An 18,361-nucleotide genomic window follows, 5' to 3' on the forward strand; every position below is an offset into this window, starting at 1 on the left:
TAGCTGACAATGGCATCTTGCAGGGAATCAATAATGCAGAATAAAAGAAGTTTTTTACAAAAATGAAAGGGAGGAGAGAGGCCAGAGGTAAGTACTGAAGAATAGAAAAATAAAGGAGCAAAATGGGAGCCTCCTTATTTGATTATTGACAAAACAGAACTGTTTATTTCAACCTTTTTTTTTTAGTATAGATCTGTGATTTTGTCAGTATGGCATACTCCTGATGGGAAATAATCCTTTATTAATGCAAACCAGTACCTTTTCTACAATTTATAGTTTTAGGAAATTCCCTTGGCATAGACAATTTAAGTGGCTTTTTCAGCCAAGTATCAAACTGGAAATTAGGACTTCCTTGCTCAGAGGCAGGCTTTTGTTGTACTGCCTCCCAAATTCAAAATATGGTGAAAGTCAGACCATATTCTTTGAATTTAACATAAAAGACTGTTACAAAATAATTAGTTCATAAATTTGGTGTGACTGTTTTCTTCTAAAATCTTTGTCACAAAAGGGATTTTGTAAAAAGAAAAAAATCAAAATCCTTCCTTAAATCTTTGTTTCTTTCTTCAAGGATCCTAGGAATAAATTATTTTGGATAGGGAAATGAATAAGAAAAAATTAATTTATTTCTATGAAAAAGACTCTTCTGAGATTTAAAAAAATTATATTTATGTTACAGTTAAGTTTGAACTGTAAGAGGTAGATAGCCAATATGCTAGGCCTCAACAGCATAAACTTTTATTGGTGCTTCTACTTATATTCATTGTTTTTTCCCTTTTTGTTTGCCTCTTCCCTTTGTTCTTTTGTACATACACTTTATGTCTGTCCTTGTTATTCATCTCCTTAGGGGCAAAGCTCTTGAACCCTAATATATCTTGATTTCAACCTAGGTATAATTTTTGTATATACATGTACCATTATGTTTTGTTTAAAATTTTCAAATTGTAAGATATTCTATTTCCTTTCCTACCTCTCCTCTAGAAAAAAAACAAAAAAAAACCAAAAACCACATATACACACACACAAAACGCTTCTTTTTTATTTTAATATTTTATTTTTTAAATTATATGTAAAAACAATTTTTAAGCTTCCTTTTTTAATAAATAATTTTGAGTTCTAGATTCTCTCATACTCTCTTCTCTCCTTCATTAAGAAGGCAAATAGTTTGATAAAGGTTATATATGTATAGTCATGTAAAGCATATTTCTACATTAGCCATATTGTGAAAGAAAATATAGACAAAAGAAAAAGGAAAAAAGGGTTTTTTTAAATCCAATATGCTTCAATCTGTATTCAGATTTTGTCTGTTCTTTCTCTAGAGATGGATACCATTTTTCATCATAGGTCTTTCAGAATTGTCTTGGATCTTTGCATAAAAGAATCCATTTCTTGAGTTGAATTTCAGATGAAAATGCTATCATTCTCAATTGATGAATTTTGTAGGTCTGTGCAAAGAATAGCTTTCCAAAAAGGGAACTGTTTTTCTAATCTTATGATATTTCTGTTAAACCTAAATTAAGCAAATGAGATTGATATTTTGGGGTTGGCTAGGGTTCCCATTTTTCTGCCTTTCTTAGAGATAATCAAACTGTATTCGGAGGCAAGATTTCCTCATTTCATTTGTATAGAAAAATTATCCCTTTCCTCCTGCCCCCAAATAACTTTATCCTAGCATTAAAGGCAACAATAATAGTGTTTTGACACTCTTTCACATTAGAATTTAGTGAATTGAGAGGATGAGATATCAGGAGAGTTTTTCTACTCTCTTCCTCTTTCTTGTGTATCTAGCTGCAAAAGGTCCTATTCACATTGTCCATAAAACTTATTTTTCTGTCTTAATCACTATCTTTTTATTTTCTTAAATTATGGAGAGGTAGAGTCAGAGCTTTATAGGCTAGAAGACCTTGATTCAGGTCCTTCTTGTGATTGTATTGCAGGATAGCTGTGAGACCGTGGTCAAGTCTGTTGTAAAGGCAACTCTTGGAGTTGGAGAATATGCATTTTTTATCTATATCCATAGAGGGAGTTTTCACATCCTGGGAATTCCTTATTTAATTAAAATCATAATTACAGACAAAACCAATTTATTTTCCATGAAGTTATTTTTAAAGAAGGCTAGAGGAAAACTGGATATATGTATTGTTGTGTTCTTTAAAGGATGCAAGGTAATTTTTCTCTTTCCTCTATTATGAAAATAATTTAAAAAGAGGTACTTGTTTGAGGAAATTAGAGATGAACATTATACAGTAAATGAATTTTTGTTCTAGAGAAACCTTCAGGAAAAATTATCTATTGTTTGTATTTTTCCTTAGAAATTTATTCCTAATAGTTGTTTGTGTTCTATGTGATGTATCTTTTACAATTAACTCCCAAATGTTGTTTTTAGGAACTACAGGACTGCCTACAATCTTGTACATGAATTGAGAGCCCATGAAACAAATATGCTGGAAATTAAAACAATGGCAGGATTTATAAACTACAAGGTAACAATTCTATTTTAACCACCAAGGGGATTTTTTCCCTTCCTTTTCATTTAAAAAAAAAAAAAAAAAAACTATGAGGATAGTAACTATTCTGCAATTGTATTTTTTTAAAATTCTCAGGTCAGATTCACTTTCTGCTTCTGAGATCCTGGCATTTTATTATCATCTCACCTCAAGTAGACACTCTTATTCAAGGAAACTTAATTATGAATTCTTGGTTTCGTCTTTTCACATGCCCTTTTTTTACCTTTGCCCAATTCCTCAGAGAGTTGATGTTGGAGAGGCAGAAGTAAGAGGAAAGTTTTTAAACTGTTTACTTTCTAGAGTAGTAAAATTTAAAAATTTTTGAGATATATTGTTTTTATTATTATTGGGGGGGATTAAATTTTTTTTTTTTTTTTTCAATTCTGAACTTGACACTTTTATTCAGAATTGTTATTGTTTTACAGTTATCCCTAGCCACATAGATTTTTTTAGCCCTCCTTCTAGAAAAGTCTGAAGTATTATGGAATGAAATGATAAAATATTTGGTATTATGAGATACTAGGCATAATTTTTTTTTTTTTTTGCATTTCTGAGTTTCTAAACTTTTTCTATGTCATCTGGAGCTTCCACAAAACTCCCCTCCCCCCAACTCCTATTTAATTTCTTATGCCAATTGGCAGTATTTTGAAATCATGATAGGCAAGTCATGATATGGAAGAGATAACTATATTTAAAATTTTTATTTAGAATTGTTAACTTCCTGGAAGTTCTAGAGATTTAATTTTTAGGCTTTTGACTTTTCTAGTATATTTTGCAGATTTTTGAGTTATCATATATATATTTAGTACTTCTATTTTTATCTATTTTGAAAAGCTTGGATCTCTTTTGAAAATTATTTTTGATTTTGTCCTGTATTGTTATTTTATTTTTTAATCCATAGATAACAACTAACTCTAGTACTTTCATGTAACTGGATAGATAAACAGATGAAGCATAATCCTCTTTTAAAGGTTCTTAAGGCTGTATTTTGATTTTTCATTTAGCTTTTCTTACAGTAGGATTATAATGGATGTGTGCCTTACGGTGCCCCACTTCTTGATCCATAGGTGATTTTTGTGTTTTATAGATCTGCAGGTTATGTTTCCAGCACAACACTCCATTGGATGCAATTGCTCAGTTCCGAAAGCACATAGATTTGTGTAAGAAAAAAATTGGAAGTGCGGAGTTGGCTTTTGAGCATGCAGCTTGGATGTCTAAACAGTATGTTTTTAGTGTTAAAATTAATAGGACATCTTACATTGAATTGCATTTAATCCCAGATTACACTAGGTTTTGTTTGGTATTAATACAAAAGTTTTTAATTGGTCAACATGTAATTATAGTTACTCTAGCAGTTGATAGTATATCATGTTAGCTGTTCTGATACCTTTTCTTTGTCTTCTGGGCAAATAAAACACTTGTCAAAAGCATAGAGGCCTCTCTGTATTACATTGAAATCTACTTTTAGTATGAGGATTCAAATGCAGCTGTCTAAAATGTATTTATGTTTAATAGAGTTTTTTGTAAGATATTACAGACATTAAATTAAAGAGTATGATTTCATTACAATCTGCCAAAAATGTATAGAAAGCTCTATGCTGTTTAAGTGGATAATTGGTGAACATATTTTTTACTCTTTAATTTATTTAAAGTTCTATTTAATGTTTCTTTAAAAATTTTTTTTCAATAGTATTTAATTTTCCAAATGTATGTAAAGATAGTTTTCAACATTCATTTTTGTAAAACTTAGTGTTCCAATTTTTTCTTCCTTCCTTTCTTTCTTTCCCCCTTCCCAAACAGCAGTAATCCGATATAGATAAATATCTTTTAAACATATTTCCATAAATAATTTTGTTTCAATTCTATTTCTTTGAAGGTTCCAAGCCTTTGGAGATTTGTTTGATGAAGCTATCAAATTAGGTTTGACAGCTATTCAAACTCAGAATCCTGGTTTTTATTATCAGCAAGCAGCATATTATTCTCAGGAACGGAAACAGCTTTCAAAAGCACTTTGTAGCCATGAGGTAATTCATTGATTTAAATTTTAAAAGAATAAATTTTTCATTCAATTAACCATGTAGCTGTGACTAGTGGATAATGGTGGTGATATTTTTCCTCTAGCCTGTAAAATTGACAGTTTGCAGCATGTATCTTTTCAAGAATTATGATTCTTGTTTTCTGCTTTAGTATGATAGCTAATATTTATTTAGCATATATTTTACAAAAGTGATTATATAAGGTACATTATGGTTAGTATCTTCATTTTACAGATGTGGAAACTGAGGATCAGAGCGATTTAATCACTTGTCCACTGTTAGAAAGTTAGGCAGGTTTTGAACCTTCTTCTTCTGACTCTAAATTCAATATTCCTCTTCATCATAGCAGCTCCACCTGTTTTACTAAACCAATGAGTTAGAAGTTTGATGTCACTTTTTAATGGAAAGCATGTTTAAATTCCAGTTGAGCATTCTTGTAGACAAAACTTTTCTTAGGCAAAAGTAACAATTTACCTCCCCCAGCAAAGGAGAAAAAAATCATTATTTCAGTTCCAACTTCATTGCACAGCTTAAATTTATCTTTTTCCTCTGAACACAATGAGCAAGAATGGTGTGTAGGATATCAGAAAGAGATTGAAAGAAGGATATTATTGGAAATACTTATGATATCCTTTTGGCTCTTGTCTCCCTTAGAATTTTCTCTATGAGAAAACAAGATGCTTTTACAGTTCTACAACTTCTTGAGTTTGACAGTATGTTTTGCATTCAAATTTAAAGAGGCCATTTGGAAATTGAACTCCCTTTTATAAGCAAATTAAAAATAAGAAGGTAGTGAGTGTCTGATATGTTTGCAAGTATTTTCATTATGTCATCCATAAAATGTTGTCATGTATACATCAAAAAGTCTGTAGTTTCATTTAAAAACTGTCTGGAAGAAAACATTTTGAATACCTTTATGTTTCAGAATTCAAAAGATTACTACTTAAAAATCAAAAAAGTTATCTGACTTTGTCATTAACAGTAAAAAAATTCTTTGCATTCTTCATATGTGGTGTTTTAGTCAGTCAAGCATTTTAAATTTTTCATTGTGATATATTAAAACTTGAAATCAAGTTTAGACATGGTTTACAGATTATTGAAATTAGGATTTATTGTACAATGAAGAATTAGAAACAAGCTTTGACAACAAGCATTTATTAAGTACTTTTGTCTTGTATAAGGTAAATTTCCTTTTGATTTCTTCTGTAGGACTATTCCTATTTTCCTAAAGAACAAGCATTTTTTACAGGAAATATAAAAAGCAAAATTTTTAATATATCTTTATTTAAATTACCAGATAAATAGTAAAATAATGGAAGTAAATGAAATTACATGGTGATATTGTTACATTACAAATGGAAGCTTTATCGAGTTTACTTTCCATGATGCTCCAATAAAGTTCTATTTTTTCTCTTTGTGTCCTACATTTGATTCTTGAGGGCTATCTTACCACATTCCAGGATTGTTATGGCATCTTATGGAAAACCAGAAAGACATAACAGATGATTAATTGTGGGTTATTTGTCTGGGGACCAAACTAGCTACGTTCAGGAAAGGCTCATGAATAGAAAGTAAGCTGCTTGGTGATAAATTTTTTTAGCCTCAGAAACTCATGAACTGTTGCACTTTTTCAGCAAGTACTCATCTAATGAAATCATAAATCTTTCATCTAATTTTCACGAAGCTATTATTCTGATCCTATAGAAAATATGGACAGCTAGGGCACAGTGGATAGAGTGCAAGGTCTAGAGTCAGGAAGACATATGTTCAAATCCAGTCTCAGAAAATAACTTTATAACAGGGTTAAATTTCCTCATTTGTAAAATGTTCTGGAAAAGAAAATGACAAACCACTCTAGTATTTGGCCCAGAAAACTCCCAAAGGGGTTTATGAAAAGTCCAACAGAAGAACAAAATAGAAAATATATAATAAATTTATAAATCTGGTCCAGAACTTATTTTTAAAATATACCTAGATTTTTTGAATGTAAATTTAGGGTATATATTTCTAGAATTTTTTTCAAAATAACCTTATAATGAATATATATGAAGGAAAAAGAAGGAATTTGTAACAAAACGACATCACTCTATTCTTAAGACTTTATTTAATGAATTTACAGAACTCTGTGATGTATCCCAATCCTGATCCCTTAGAGACACAAACAGGCACACTTGACTTTTATGGACAGAGAGCATGGAGACAAGGAATTCTAAGTAAGTCCTTTTTATTTTTTTGCTGCATTGGGATTGGGGGGGAGCAGGCATGGTTTGTTATATTTATCCTTTCTTTTTGAAGAATGCCTTTATAATAAGCCTTTATTTTAGTGTAAATATCCAGCTGCCTCTATCCTATTTTTCTGGTTCTTCTTTACTCCAGTTCTTTGCAAATTTCACCAAAAAAAACCAAAAAACAAACCAAAAAAACCAACAGTCTTCCTCATCTCAAACTGAGACTAGTAATAAATCAACAAATTAGAAAGTTTCTGGCCCCTCTAGAATACAACAAATGCTGCTAAGGTCAGTGGCTGACTAGTTGTAAATGCAGCATGGCTGTAGGAAATGGTTTGTATTCAGAAGTCCGTTTGCCTTGAGGAGACTTCCCTTCTCCTTCTCCCCTTCTACTCTCCCTTTTCTCCATACACACACACACACACACACACAGAGGCCAAATGAGGCTTTTTTTTCTTTCAATGGCTTATAAATATGTATGAAATAAAGCTTATTGTTGTCTTTTAAACTATAAGCAATGTGTTATCTTTCCTTATTTTTATAAGGTAAAATTCCTGCCACACTTTTCCTATTGGTTGTCAATGGGTGTGTGTGTGTGTACATATATATATATATATTATGAAGGAAAAATTTGTTTTGTCTCTGGGTTTTTTTAAAAGAAAACTTTTTTTTTTATGGATTTAACTTTTTATTGCAATTGTTAGGCTATCTTTTTAAGATTTTATGTATCATGAGAATCCATTTGTAATCATATAACTCAAGTTTTTTTTTTTTTTTTTTTGTAATTCACTAAAAATTAGGCTTGGTGTATCACTGTTATTTTCTGCAATGTTTTGACTAGATTTTTAAGTTTTCTGCTTTGGAAATCCACTTTGACAATAATAAATCAATTCATACTGAAATTTTAATTTACTAATTTACTAACTCATTAAAATATGATTCAACTACAGATGATAGAAATAACTTCTCTTTACAAGTTATAGAAATCATGAAGATCATGTTTGTCATCTTTGTAATGATTAATATCTTATTTGTCAAGGAATTATTACTTGAAGAAGCTCTGCAGAGAAGTAAATTATGTAAACACTGAGATTAATAGTAGTTCTTAATTATCTTTCAGCTGTATTAATTTCAAAGATGAAAGCACATTGAATCCAAAATTTTCTTTTCAGAACAAAGATCTTAAAGTAACAGCTATTTCTTAAGAATCTTACAAGAAAGAATGCTTATGCCATTATGGAGGATTTAGGGATTTTGTTCATATTACCCTTGTGAAGAATTTGTTTAGTGTGTTATAGTGAAATATATTGTTTTAAAATTTGTTTTGTTCAGGTTTTGATCTTTCTGATCCTGAAAAAGAAAAAGCGGGAATTCTTGCTCTTCAGCTGAAGGAAAGGAATGTCAGCCACTCGGTGAGGGTTCTTCTCTAAACACTCATGTTCCTCAAGGTCAGCATTAAGTGGTTTTCTAACAGTATCCCCCTACTTGATTCTCTCTGATAGGAAATAATAATAACTCTTCTAAGTAATGCTGTTGCACAATTTAAAAAATATAAGTGTCCAAGAATGAAGAGTCATCTCAGTAAGTATCAATTGCCCTCTTTAGTTATATATGACTTGAAATAGATTTTAAGCATCATATTAAAAGTTAGATAGATTTTATTTTTGCTTCTGATATTTTAGTTCTTTATTTTTATAGTGGTTCAGATGGGAGAAGAATATTACTTTGCCAAGGACTATAGTAAAGCTTTGAAGTAAGTATGATTATTACTAATTTTCAATATCCTTATATTAACACAAATTGTCTCATCATGAAATCACTGTAGTATTTTTTTATAGGCAAATTCATTGTATATTTATTATTAAAAGTAGCTACTATTCCCCTATAACTTGCGACTCATTTTGAGTGGGATTATTCTAAGAGCTATTTACTGGCCTAATCTTTTGCTAGCAATCTGAATAAAGTTTTGCTTAGTAATTAGACATAGATTATTGTGATTTCATGTGAAAAATCTTATTTGAATAGCTTACTAGGTTTTTGATGTTTATATGTAAACTGAAAAGAAAGCCCTTGAATTGTCTTATAAAAACTCTTTATATATATATTTTAGCCTTAACTAAAATTAATGAAATTAATTAGGCAAAAAGGCATGCATCTAATATTTTGGTTGCTTTTCATCTCATTTTAGATTATTGGATTATGTGATGTGTGATTACCGGAGTGAAGGATGGTGGACTCTACTCACATCTATTTTGACCACAGCTCTGAAATGTTCCTACCTCATGGCACAACTAAAAGATTACATTACCTATTCTCTTGAGCTCCTAGGAAGAGGTATCTTATTAAGGAAAAATGTGATTGTGATTCTATAGAAGAACTAGAATGAAAAAATTTTAAAAAGCATTTAACACCTACTTTGTGTCAGGTACAATGCTATGTGCTATGAATACAAATGTACAGTGAGCTTCCTTTCGTATAGTTGAAGGAGATAACATATATGCAGGAGTTTTAATGGTAATAATAGAGCTATTTGGGAGTTTTAGTCTAAAGAGTCAGAGAGCATAAGAGTAGAGTCACAGGGCAAGTTATTATCACATTCTTTCTAAAAGCATTGGTAGCAGTGATTTGATTACTATTTTAAGGGCAAAGGGTAGAAATCTAGAAAGCTGAGAAGCTTGATGTGGTAGGGCAATAAATATTGAGATGCTTCAGGGTTTTCTGAGTACTGGATGGGATATGAATTGTGTTCTGGGGTCTGATTTTCAATAATGGATTAGATGAATTTACACTGGCTTACTTATTCATCATTTAGGACAGCTTAGTTCCAAGGGTTTAATTCTAAAATTGATTGCAATCAATGGTTCTAAGGAGTTGGGGCATAGTCTGAGGAGGGAGGTTAAGTGTATAGGATGGCTCCTCCAGGCATGGTGGAAGGGAGCATTAGCAGAGCAGGTAACAGGATCTCCGAAGGGTTCCCAAAGCAGTTTGGATGTACATAAGAATGTCATTCTTTAGCACATGCGCGCATTCACACACACACACACCCGTGATTTTTCTTAGTTCAATATTTGTATTGAGCCATTATGAAGCCTTATTTTTAACACCATGCTCTGTGTTCTTGAAGGGATTTTTTTCTTTATGTCAATTCAAGCATCTTTGATTTTGTGGGTGTGGGAATTCATCTTTAACTTAATCATTTATAATGTTGTATAGGGCTTAGAAAGATTAAATCACTTGGCCTACATTTTTAGAAGTGTGTCAGTTTTTAGCAGTCTGTTCACTATAGCACGTGTATCTCCTGTTTTTTAAAAATGAGAAAACTTCAATCATTACAGCCCTTTTTTTTTTTTATCCTCTTTCATATTAGCTTCTACCCTAAAAGATGACCAGAAATCTCGAATAGAAAAGAACCTAATGAATGTTTTAATGGTAAGATCTTATTTTCTTCTTCCCCAAATCTACCTTTCTATTAAACATCCCTATTTTTGTTGAAATTAATACTATCTTTCCAGGCTCCCAGGTTTACAGTTTTAATATTGTCACTTTGCATTTTGCATTTTCCTTCACTTACATATCCAGTCAATTTTCAAATTCTCTCAGGATTTCCTAACACAAGATGAGACTAATGGACAATGGACTTATGGACATTTATAAATTCTCAATTTATGATTATTTGATCATGTTATTTGTTACATACTTCTAGCATGTATTATGTTACTATGTATATATGTAATCTATGTAATTATGTGTAATGCCTCCCATATTGATGGATTTATGTTTCAAGGTCATGATCACTCTATGTTCTAAATCAAAAGAAAGGGGGAGATGTTAGGTTCTTACTAAGTGCTAAGTCGATACTTGACAATTCTCTAGTTCCAGACTTTAATGGGAGTTTTTACTTGTGAATTCCTGGGGAAGAGCTTGCATGCTTAGGAGGAGCAAGTTCATTGGTTGAAGTAATTTTTCCCAGAAGCCCTTGCATTATCCCATGCCCTTCCACATTATCCTACTTCCTTCCACAATTTCCCTCACATCTGTCCCCTTCTCATATCTCCTAAATCACCTCCGTGCAATCTTTCATCACCTCTTGTTTAAATTATTGCAGTGGCTTCCTAATTATTCTATTTTACCTCTCCTCATATTAATCCATCCTCCATTCAGAAGTCAAAGTGACTTTCCTTAAACATTCTGTGTGTCTCTTTCCTATTCAGTAATTTCTTTTGTCCCTGGTAGCACTTCTGAGCTCAAATATAAGCTGTCTTCTAACCTGACCCCAACCTATCTTTCTGTACTCTTCAATTGCTCTATCTAAACTGCTCAAACACTCCATATCCCATCTACATACCCTTATTCCAGCTTGTTTCCTATATCTAGAATGTAATCTTTCTTCATCTATTCCTTAATAGAATTTCTCATTTCCTTTGAGACTTAGTTCAAGCACCACTTTCTGCTCAAAACTCTTCCTGATCACTTCCAGTTCCAGTTGTTCCCAAATTACCTTGTATTTACTCTATGAACACATATACTTATAAAATATCTCCATTAATACATGTAAACTTTAGAGATGAAGAATTTTTATGGTTGCACCCCACTATTGTACATTCCTGTCACATAGGCAGAGCTTAATAAATAGTTAATGATTGCTGAAAAATTGGACATCTCTCTTTTTTTTTTCTCCCAGTTTTCCTTCTTCCTTTTAAATTGAATGAATTGTGTGATTTTATATTGGTATAGAATGAAAATCCTGATCCAGAACCTGATTGTGACATATCAGCTGTGAAAACTGCTCAAAAACTATGGGCTGATCGTGTTTCCTTAGCAGGCAGCAATATTTTCACAATAGGTGTCCAGGACTTTGTACCATTTGGTAAGTAATGAATGATTATATTTATAGAAACAACTTCTGTAAAATTAGGGGATTCAGAAAGTAAAATTTAAGTGTGTAGTTGTGGTATATTTCATAGTCAGTTTCATATTTCTTTCTGTTTCCCCCTTATTCTCCAAAAGAGTGGCAGACTGAGAATCTGGCTGCTTCATTGATTATTTAAAATATGGTCTTTTTTAAACCCTTTGTAGTACCACTATTACTAAACATGATTACACTATGTGACATATCACAGCTTTGACACAGAGAAATTTTTGTGTTTTACTATCCAGAAATCTTTGTATAGTTTGGGAGGTTTCACTTTATTCATTCTAAATAACCTTACATACATTTTTTATATGTTTCTTTGAATTCTTCATATTCATTATCCTTTATGGTCCAGCAATATTTTGTTGCATTCATTTGTTCTAATTAGTTCAGCCACAACTCAGTATTTTGTTTCCAGCTTTCTGATATTGGAGATGATGTTTCTATGAACATTTTTTGCCTTTGTGGATCTTTTCTAGCCAGTAAACTCAGTGGGATATAATCCCAAGTGTTGAGATTCCTGGATCAGAGGATATAAATAATAAAAACAATAATATAACTTTTCCCACATAATTTCAAATTGTTTTCTAGAGACTTGAACCAACTCAAAATATAACTAGCAGTAGATTTTCTTGTCTGTCTTTCTACAGCCTCTCCATTAATGAGCTTTCTCATATTTTAGCAACTTTGTTAGCTTGATATATATGAAGTGATACTACTGAGTTACTTTAATTTATATTTTTCTTGTTAATTGTGATTTTAAACTTTTTTTGTGTGTAGTGTTATTTTTTTTTTTTCTTCTGAGATAATTGCGGTTAAGTGGCTTGCCCAGGGTCATACAACTAGGAAGTATTAAGTGCCTGAGGCTAGATTTGAACTCAGGTCCCCCTGATTTCTGGGCTGGTGCTCTATCTCTATCCACTGCACCACCTAGCTGCCCCAATTTTAAATTTTTTAATAGGATTATGGATAGCTTATGTTTCTTTTGAAAACTTTATTTCTATTCCTTGAACATTTATCTATTGGGGCTTTAAAAACTTTTGAGATTTTCATCAATTCCTTATAGATTTTGGATTGTCATACTTATATAAAAATTATATTTAATCAAAAAAGTTTCCCCCCCCCCCAGCTATATTTTCCTTTTGATTACAGTTGCATTGAATGTGTGTGTATGTGCAAAAGCTGTTTTAATTTTTTTTTTAAATTTGGAGTCATCTCACATCTTTTCTTATATGCTTTCAAATTCTTCCATCTATGGGTATTGAATAATCCAGTAATATTGGAGGACATATTTCTATTCTCTCTTGATTTTTTTTTTTTTAAACCAGTGTTTTGTTTTATGTTTAGGCCATTATCCATTTGAAATTTCAAGCATAAAATGAATTGGGAGGGACCTAGAAATCATTTACTTCTTGTAAAATAGAGGTCTCTTTTCCAAGTAATTTGCATTCTTCAATTATTTATTAAATACTAGCCAGCTGTATATGTTTGTTTTTAGGATTTCGTTATCTAGTTTTCTACTGATCTACTTTTCTATTTTTTTATTTAGTACTAGTTAATTTTTATAATGACTACTTCTTGTAGTACAGCATAGTCTAACTTTCCTAACTACTTCTTTTCATTGTATTTCTTGACAATTTTGACTTTTTTTTCCTTCCAAATGAGTTTTGTTATTTTGTCTAAAACTATTTTTAAAAAAATCTCTTTCTTCATTTATAATGAAATATAACACTGGATCTTCATTTTCATAAAGTTTTGTTTTTATATGTCTCTGAAATGCAATTGTATTTGTTGAGATTGAAATGTTTTAAATGTAAAAAAATGTGTAATACAAATGCAACTCTCTTAAAGAAAAAAAGTGAATATAGAATTGTTGTGTGGCAGTATGTGACTACTCTCTCTCTCTCTCCCTTTTTATTTTAAATTTCTAGTACAGTGCAAAGCCAGATTTCTAGCCCCAAGCTTTCATGTGGATGTGCCTGTTCAATTTGATATTTATTTGAAAGCTGATTGTCCACATCCCATCAGGTTTTCCAAGCTCTGTGTTAGCTTTAATAATCAGGTAATACATTTTTCATTTGTTTATTCACTTGGTTAAGTGAGAAGTATCTTAATTTAATGAGGATTCCTTTAAACTAGCATATTTAATATATTTCAGTTGTTCGTGAATTTGTAGTGACAAAAGAATTTCTCTGTGTTCAGCCTTAAAATGACTTATGGTACAAATCTTGTTTATAAGCTGGTTAACTGCCTTTACATTTTGATTTTCAATAAGAAACCTGACCATAATTTTTATTTTCATGCCAGTTTTCTGAAATCTAAATATTTTATATAGTATACATCATTATAAGAATAGTGTTAATGTTGTAAAACCTTTTTTTTTTTTGCTATTTTAATTACTAATTTCAGTAAATTTAAAATGAATACTCAGAACAAATTCATCTATACGTCTTAAAACTTCAAGCTTAAACTTGCTAAAATCTGTGGTTTAAAATTATTTAAAATTTAAGTTGTAGCTCATTTATTTAGATCAGGAAATACTTTATTTCCTAAAACTTGCCTGATCCTTTTAATCAAATATTCATTGAGTATACGTGGTCCTATACAAGACTTTGCAGAATATATAGAAGAGTAATGTGATATCTTCTCAACTATATTGTTAAACAATTTAAATACAAAGACCAAAATTAACATGCATGACAATTAATGAACAATATAGGTTACTAAATACTACATTGTTTGATAGAATCATTTTTAGACTTAGAAAGGACTTTTTTCAAGTCCCTCCTGTTACAGTTAAAGAAATTGAAGCCCAGAGAAGTTACATGCCTCATAAGGGATAGAGTAAAAATATTAACTCATGTTAAAGTCATGCTTTAAAAGTTGGAAGGCATTTTCTCATAATAGTCCTATCAGAGAGATAGCATAATTATTTTAATCTTATACTTGAAGAGATTGAGAGCCATAGCAGTTAAATAATTTGCCTATGGTCATATATAGCAAATAAATATTCAAACCATATTTAAAATCTGCTATTTTGACTATTAGAATAAGTATTCTTTTTATATGGATTCCTAGTGAAGTAGGGCTTTGAAAAATGGGTGGGATTTAGGTATACTGAGAGAGAGAAAGTGAGCTGTGATGCTAAAAAACAAAAGGAAATATAAAAATATAAGAAATATTAACCTTGATTTTTAACATACCCTGTAGTAAAAAGAAATTTTAAAAGCTTAACCTACATAAAGCTGTCACTACAGTCAGGAAGCCAAAGAATTGTCTAGAAAGCACCTTAACCAGCATCCTTGCCAGATAAAGAAAAATGATAGCCAAAGGCAATACCATTTTAGAATACCAGCTCATTTGTACAATTTGCAGTTGTGCAAAGGATCATGCAGAAGTTTATGAGAATTCTTTTTCAACAAAATAGCAAGCGCAATGGAAATGAAAATAAGCCCCCAAAAGGTTGACATGATACCCAATTAAGTTCTTTTATTTCGTGAGCATTCAGAGATGAAACTGACAGAGCAATTCTATGCAGAATGGAACCGATATAGGATAGACTTGGATGATCTCTACAATCCCTTTCAGTTCTAAGACTCTTATTCCATTTATCTCTCTCACCAATGACAATAGAACCATCATATTTTGACTTGTACACTGTAGGTATAGTGAGGGGAATTGAAATGGTGCTTAAAAAGACAGTCAGAAAGAGTGGCTAGATCAGGTGAGTTTACTCCAAGCAAGTCCATACTGGATATATGTAGTTACCATAAGTGTTTTCCACTGTCATGGAGTTTGCCACTGCCTTGAATGAAAAAGCAGCTTTCTTTTAAATTGCTTTTCCAGTAGGTAATTTGTGAAAAACTTTTGATAGAATTAAGTCCTAGAACATCATAGGGCTTCCCGAGTGAGATGTATAATGACCTGAAGAGATCCTGCCTAATATTTATTATAGTAAAAACTACATAGATGAAAAGTGTTCACATTTTTACATGCAGCTGTACAGCTAAACTGCTGGGTTATTTACTCATGTGTGAAACATATTATGAGTTGATCTTACATTTAAATAGGAGAGAAAGAGCTGGCTAGATTGTATTTGGGAAATCATAATACTTTAAACAATTTCAAGTTGTTCCTTGGCACCAAAATCTATATTTAAAAATATTAAAATGCTGAGGGCATGTTTTCCAAAAATCTAATAGACAGGCAATGAAAAAGGTAATGGAAAAATGTTTGGTGGGTACTAATAGATACCAACATATTTCTAGCAGTGACCATGTCAGAAGGAATCTAAAGGATACTATCCAGAAAATTGCTAATTGCAAAAGGAGATAGATCAGTCATGTGAAAGCAAAAGCTAGCAACAGAGAGCTGTTGTAGGCTTTTTATTAACCCAAAGTGAAAAAGTTCTTTTCAATCTAAAGATTTTTCTCCTTGGTAAAAAAAACAAAAAAGAATTATAAATCTGTCTTCAATCCACCATCTTTTAGTACTGATTTCAAGCAATAATTTTATCTCTTCTTTGATTTTCTACTTCTTCCCAACATCACTTTATTTTTTTGTTTGTTTTAGATACCTTTTTTTAAATTAAAAAATGTTATTATTATGTAATTATTTTTTTTTTTTTGGCTGAGGCAATTGGAGTTAAGTGACTTGTCCAGGGTCACACAGCTGGTCTGAGATCAGATTTGAACTCGGGTTCTCCTGACTTCAGGGCTGGTACTCTTAACCATTACGCCATCTAGCTGCCCCTATTTTTTATTTTTTAAATAACTTTTTATATTTCAAAATACATGCAAAGACAGTTTTCAGCGTTTACCTTTGCAAAATCTCGTGTTCTGAATTTTTTTCCCTCTAATCCCCTTCCATAGACAGCAGACAATCCAATATATGTTAAACATCTGCAATTTTTCTAAACATATTTTCATATACATCATGCTGGACAAGAAAAAGAAAAAAAAAAAAAAGAAAAAGGTAAAAGAAAAAAAAAACAACCACATGCGGGCAACAACAAAATGAAAATAATTATGTTGTGATCCACATTCAGTCTCCATAGTTCTCTCTCTGGATGTGGATGGCTCTTTCTATCAGAAATCTGTTAGAATTGCCTTGAATCACTTCTTCCTATATAACGTTAAAGAATCCATTTGTTGTCATTATTCATTGATCAACAAATATTAAGTGCTCATAAGTTATCTGAATCTGTGGTATGCAAAGATCAGTCTTGGCTTTTAAGGAGATTACATTCTGTTAAAAGAGACAAAATGTAACACGCATAAATACATTCAAAATGCATACAAGGTACTTTTGAGAAACAAAGCACCAAGAGTAACCAGGGGAGATTGGGAAAATAGAGATGTTTTGGAGAAACTTTATTTTGGCTGTGTTGGATTTTAAAACTCAGCTAGTTTGGGGCTTTAAATGATCATGACATTTTTATAGGACTTTGTTACCTATTTGTATATATCCTATTACCTATTCTTGTTCCCTATCTTTGTATGTGCTAACATTTTTTTCTTTGTATTCTGTGTTATTTTTTCCTATTTCTCTTTTTTTTAAAGAATTATTTAGCTTTTTCAGAATTTTTATTTTGAGAATCTTTGATTCCCCCTTGAATTGACTTTCCCTGGAGAATCTTTGGCTATAACATCTAGGCTCATAATCATAAGCATTGAAATAAATGAAGTTAGATGAATTTTCAAAGGGTAAGAACTTAGGAACATAAAATCAAATATTAAGCTGGGAAAATACCCATACTAAGGAGTGAAAAAAAGAAGAGGACTCATTACAGAAATATTAGAAGAATCAGGCAATATTGTGCACTTTAGGACAGATTTCAGGTGATTTTATTTAACAGCATCAAATAAATAGAGAATTCATGCAGAGTGAATTGATGATGTTGCAAAGATATTGGCATTTCTACCCTCTTTTTCCGTATTTGTGGCAGTTCGTCCACTTTTATAAGTTCAGAATTTGGACAGTATCCAATAAGGACCTCTTCCTAACTTGTTACTTCAATTTCCAGAGTGGAGGGTATTGAAATGGACACCTCTCCTCTGACAGGAAACAGAACTTCTGATGGAGAAAAGCTGACTTTTCTCATACAAATCTGGCCAGCTTCTCAAAAAAGGGGGCGGGAGGGTAGGGGTGGGGTGGGGAGGATTAGAATTGAAACACATTAAAAAGAAGATTGGGATGTTTTTGTCAGGTAAAAAGGATGTAAGGGCTAATTATCATTGACATGTCCATGAGGAACTGTGTTCTAGCAAACTCTTTTAATTCCTCTCCATTTGTTGAGGTTTACTGATACATAGAAAAGCAGCTAGAAGCTGCTAAGTGGCACAGGAAATGAGGTTTTGGATCTGAATTCAGGATGACCTAAGGTAAAATCCAGCCTTACTGGCTGTTTGACCTTGGGCAAATTCTTGAACCCCGACTGGCATTTTCCTCATCTGTAAAATGAGGATAATAATAAATAGCACCCACCTCTCAGGATCATTGTGAGGGTAAAGTGAGATATATAAAATACTTACAATCTTAAAATACTTGTAATCTTAAAAGCACTAACTATATTAATGCTATAGCCATTATATATATAGCCATTGCTATAATATTGATCTCAATCTTGAAATATGTCTTTTATGTCAGTAAGTTGTCAATATTCCCTAGAGTAGAAGCCAC

The 18,361-nt window shown here is 31.5% G+C and overlaps 1 protein-coding gene across 1 annotated transcript in view; it reads left to right on the forward strand.

The window, feature by feature from the left end:
* The window catches only part of TRAPPC11 (trafficking protein particle complex subunit 11), a 69,947-nt gene that overhangs the window by 21,358 nt on the left and 30,228 nt on the right, over window positions 1-18,361 (forward strand). Inside the window, exons 8-18 of the mRNA XM_074272529.1 lie at window positions 2,384-2,480; window positions 3,592-3,725; window positions 4,381-4,528; window positions 6,660-6,753; window positions 8,101-8,180; window positions 8,271-8,349; window positions 8,467-8,521; window positions 8,957-9,102; window positions 10,136-10,197; window positions 11,503-11,635; window positions 13,612-13,742. Coding sequence (XP_074128630.1) covers window positions 2,384-2,480; window positions 3,592-3,725; window positions 4,381-4,528; window positions 6,660-6,753; window positions 8,101-8,180; window positions 8,271-8,349; window positions 8,467-8,521; window positions 8,957-9,102; window positions 10,136-10,197; window positions 11,503-11,635; window positions 13,612-13,742 — 1,159 coding nt within the window. The remainder of the gene's footprint in view (window positions 1-2,383; window positions 2,481-3,591; window positions 3,726-4,380; window positions 4,529-6,659; window positions 6,754-8,100; window positions 8,181-8,270; window positions 8,350-8,466; window positions 8,522-8,956; window positions 9,103-10,135; window positions 10,198-11,502; window positions 11,636-13,611; window positions 13,743-18,361) is intronic.

Source organism: Sminthopsis crassicaudata, chromosome 6, assembly GCF_048593235.1.
Source record: "Sminthopsis crassicaudata isolate SCR6 chromosome 6, ASM4859323v1, whole genome shotgun sequence".
Taxonomy (NCBI): Eukaryota; Metazoa; Chordata; class Mammalia; order Dasyuromorphia; family Dasyuridae; genus Sminthopsis; species Sminthopsis crassicaudata.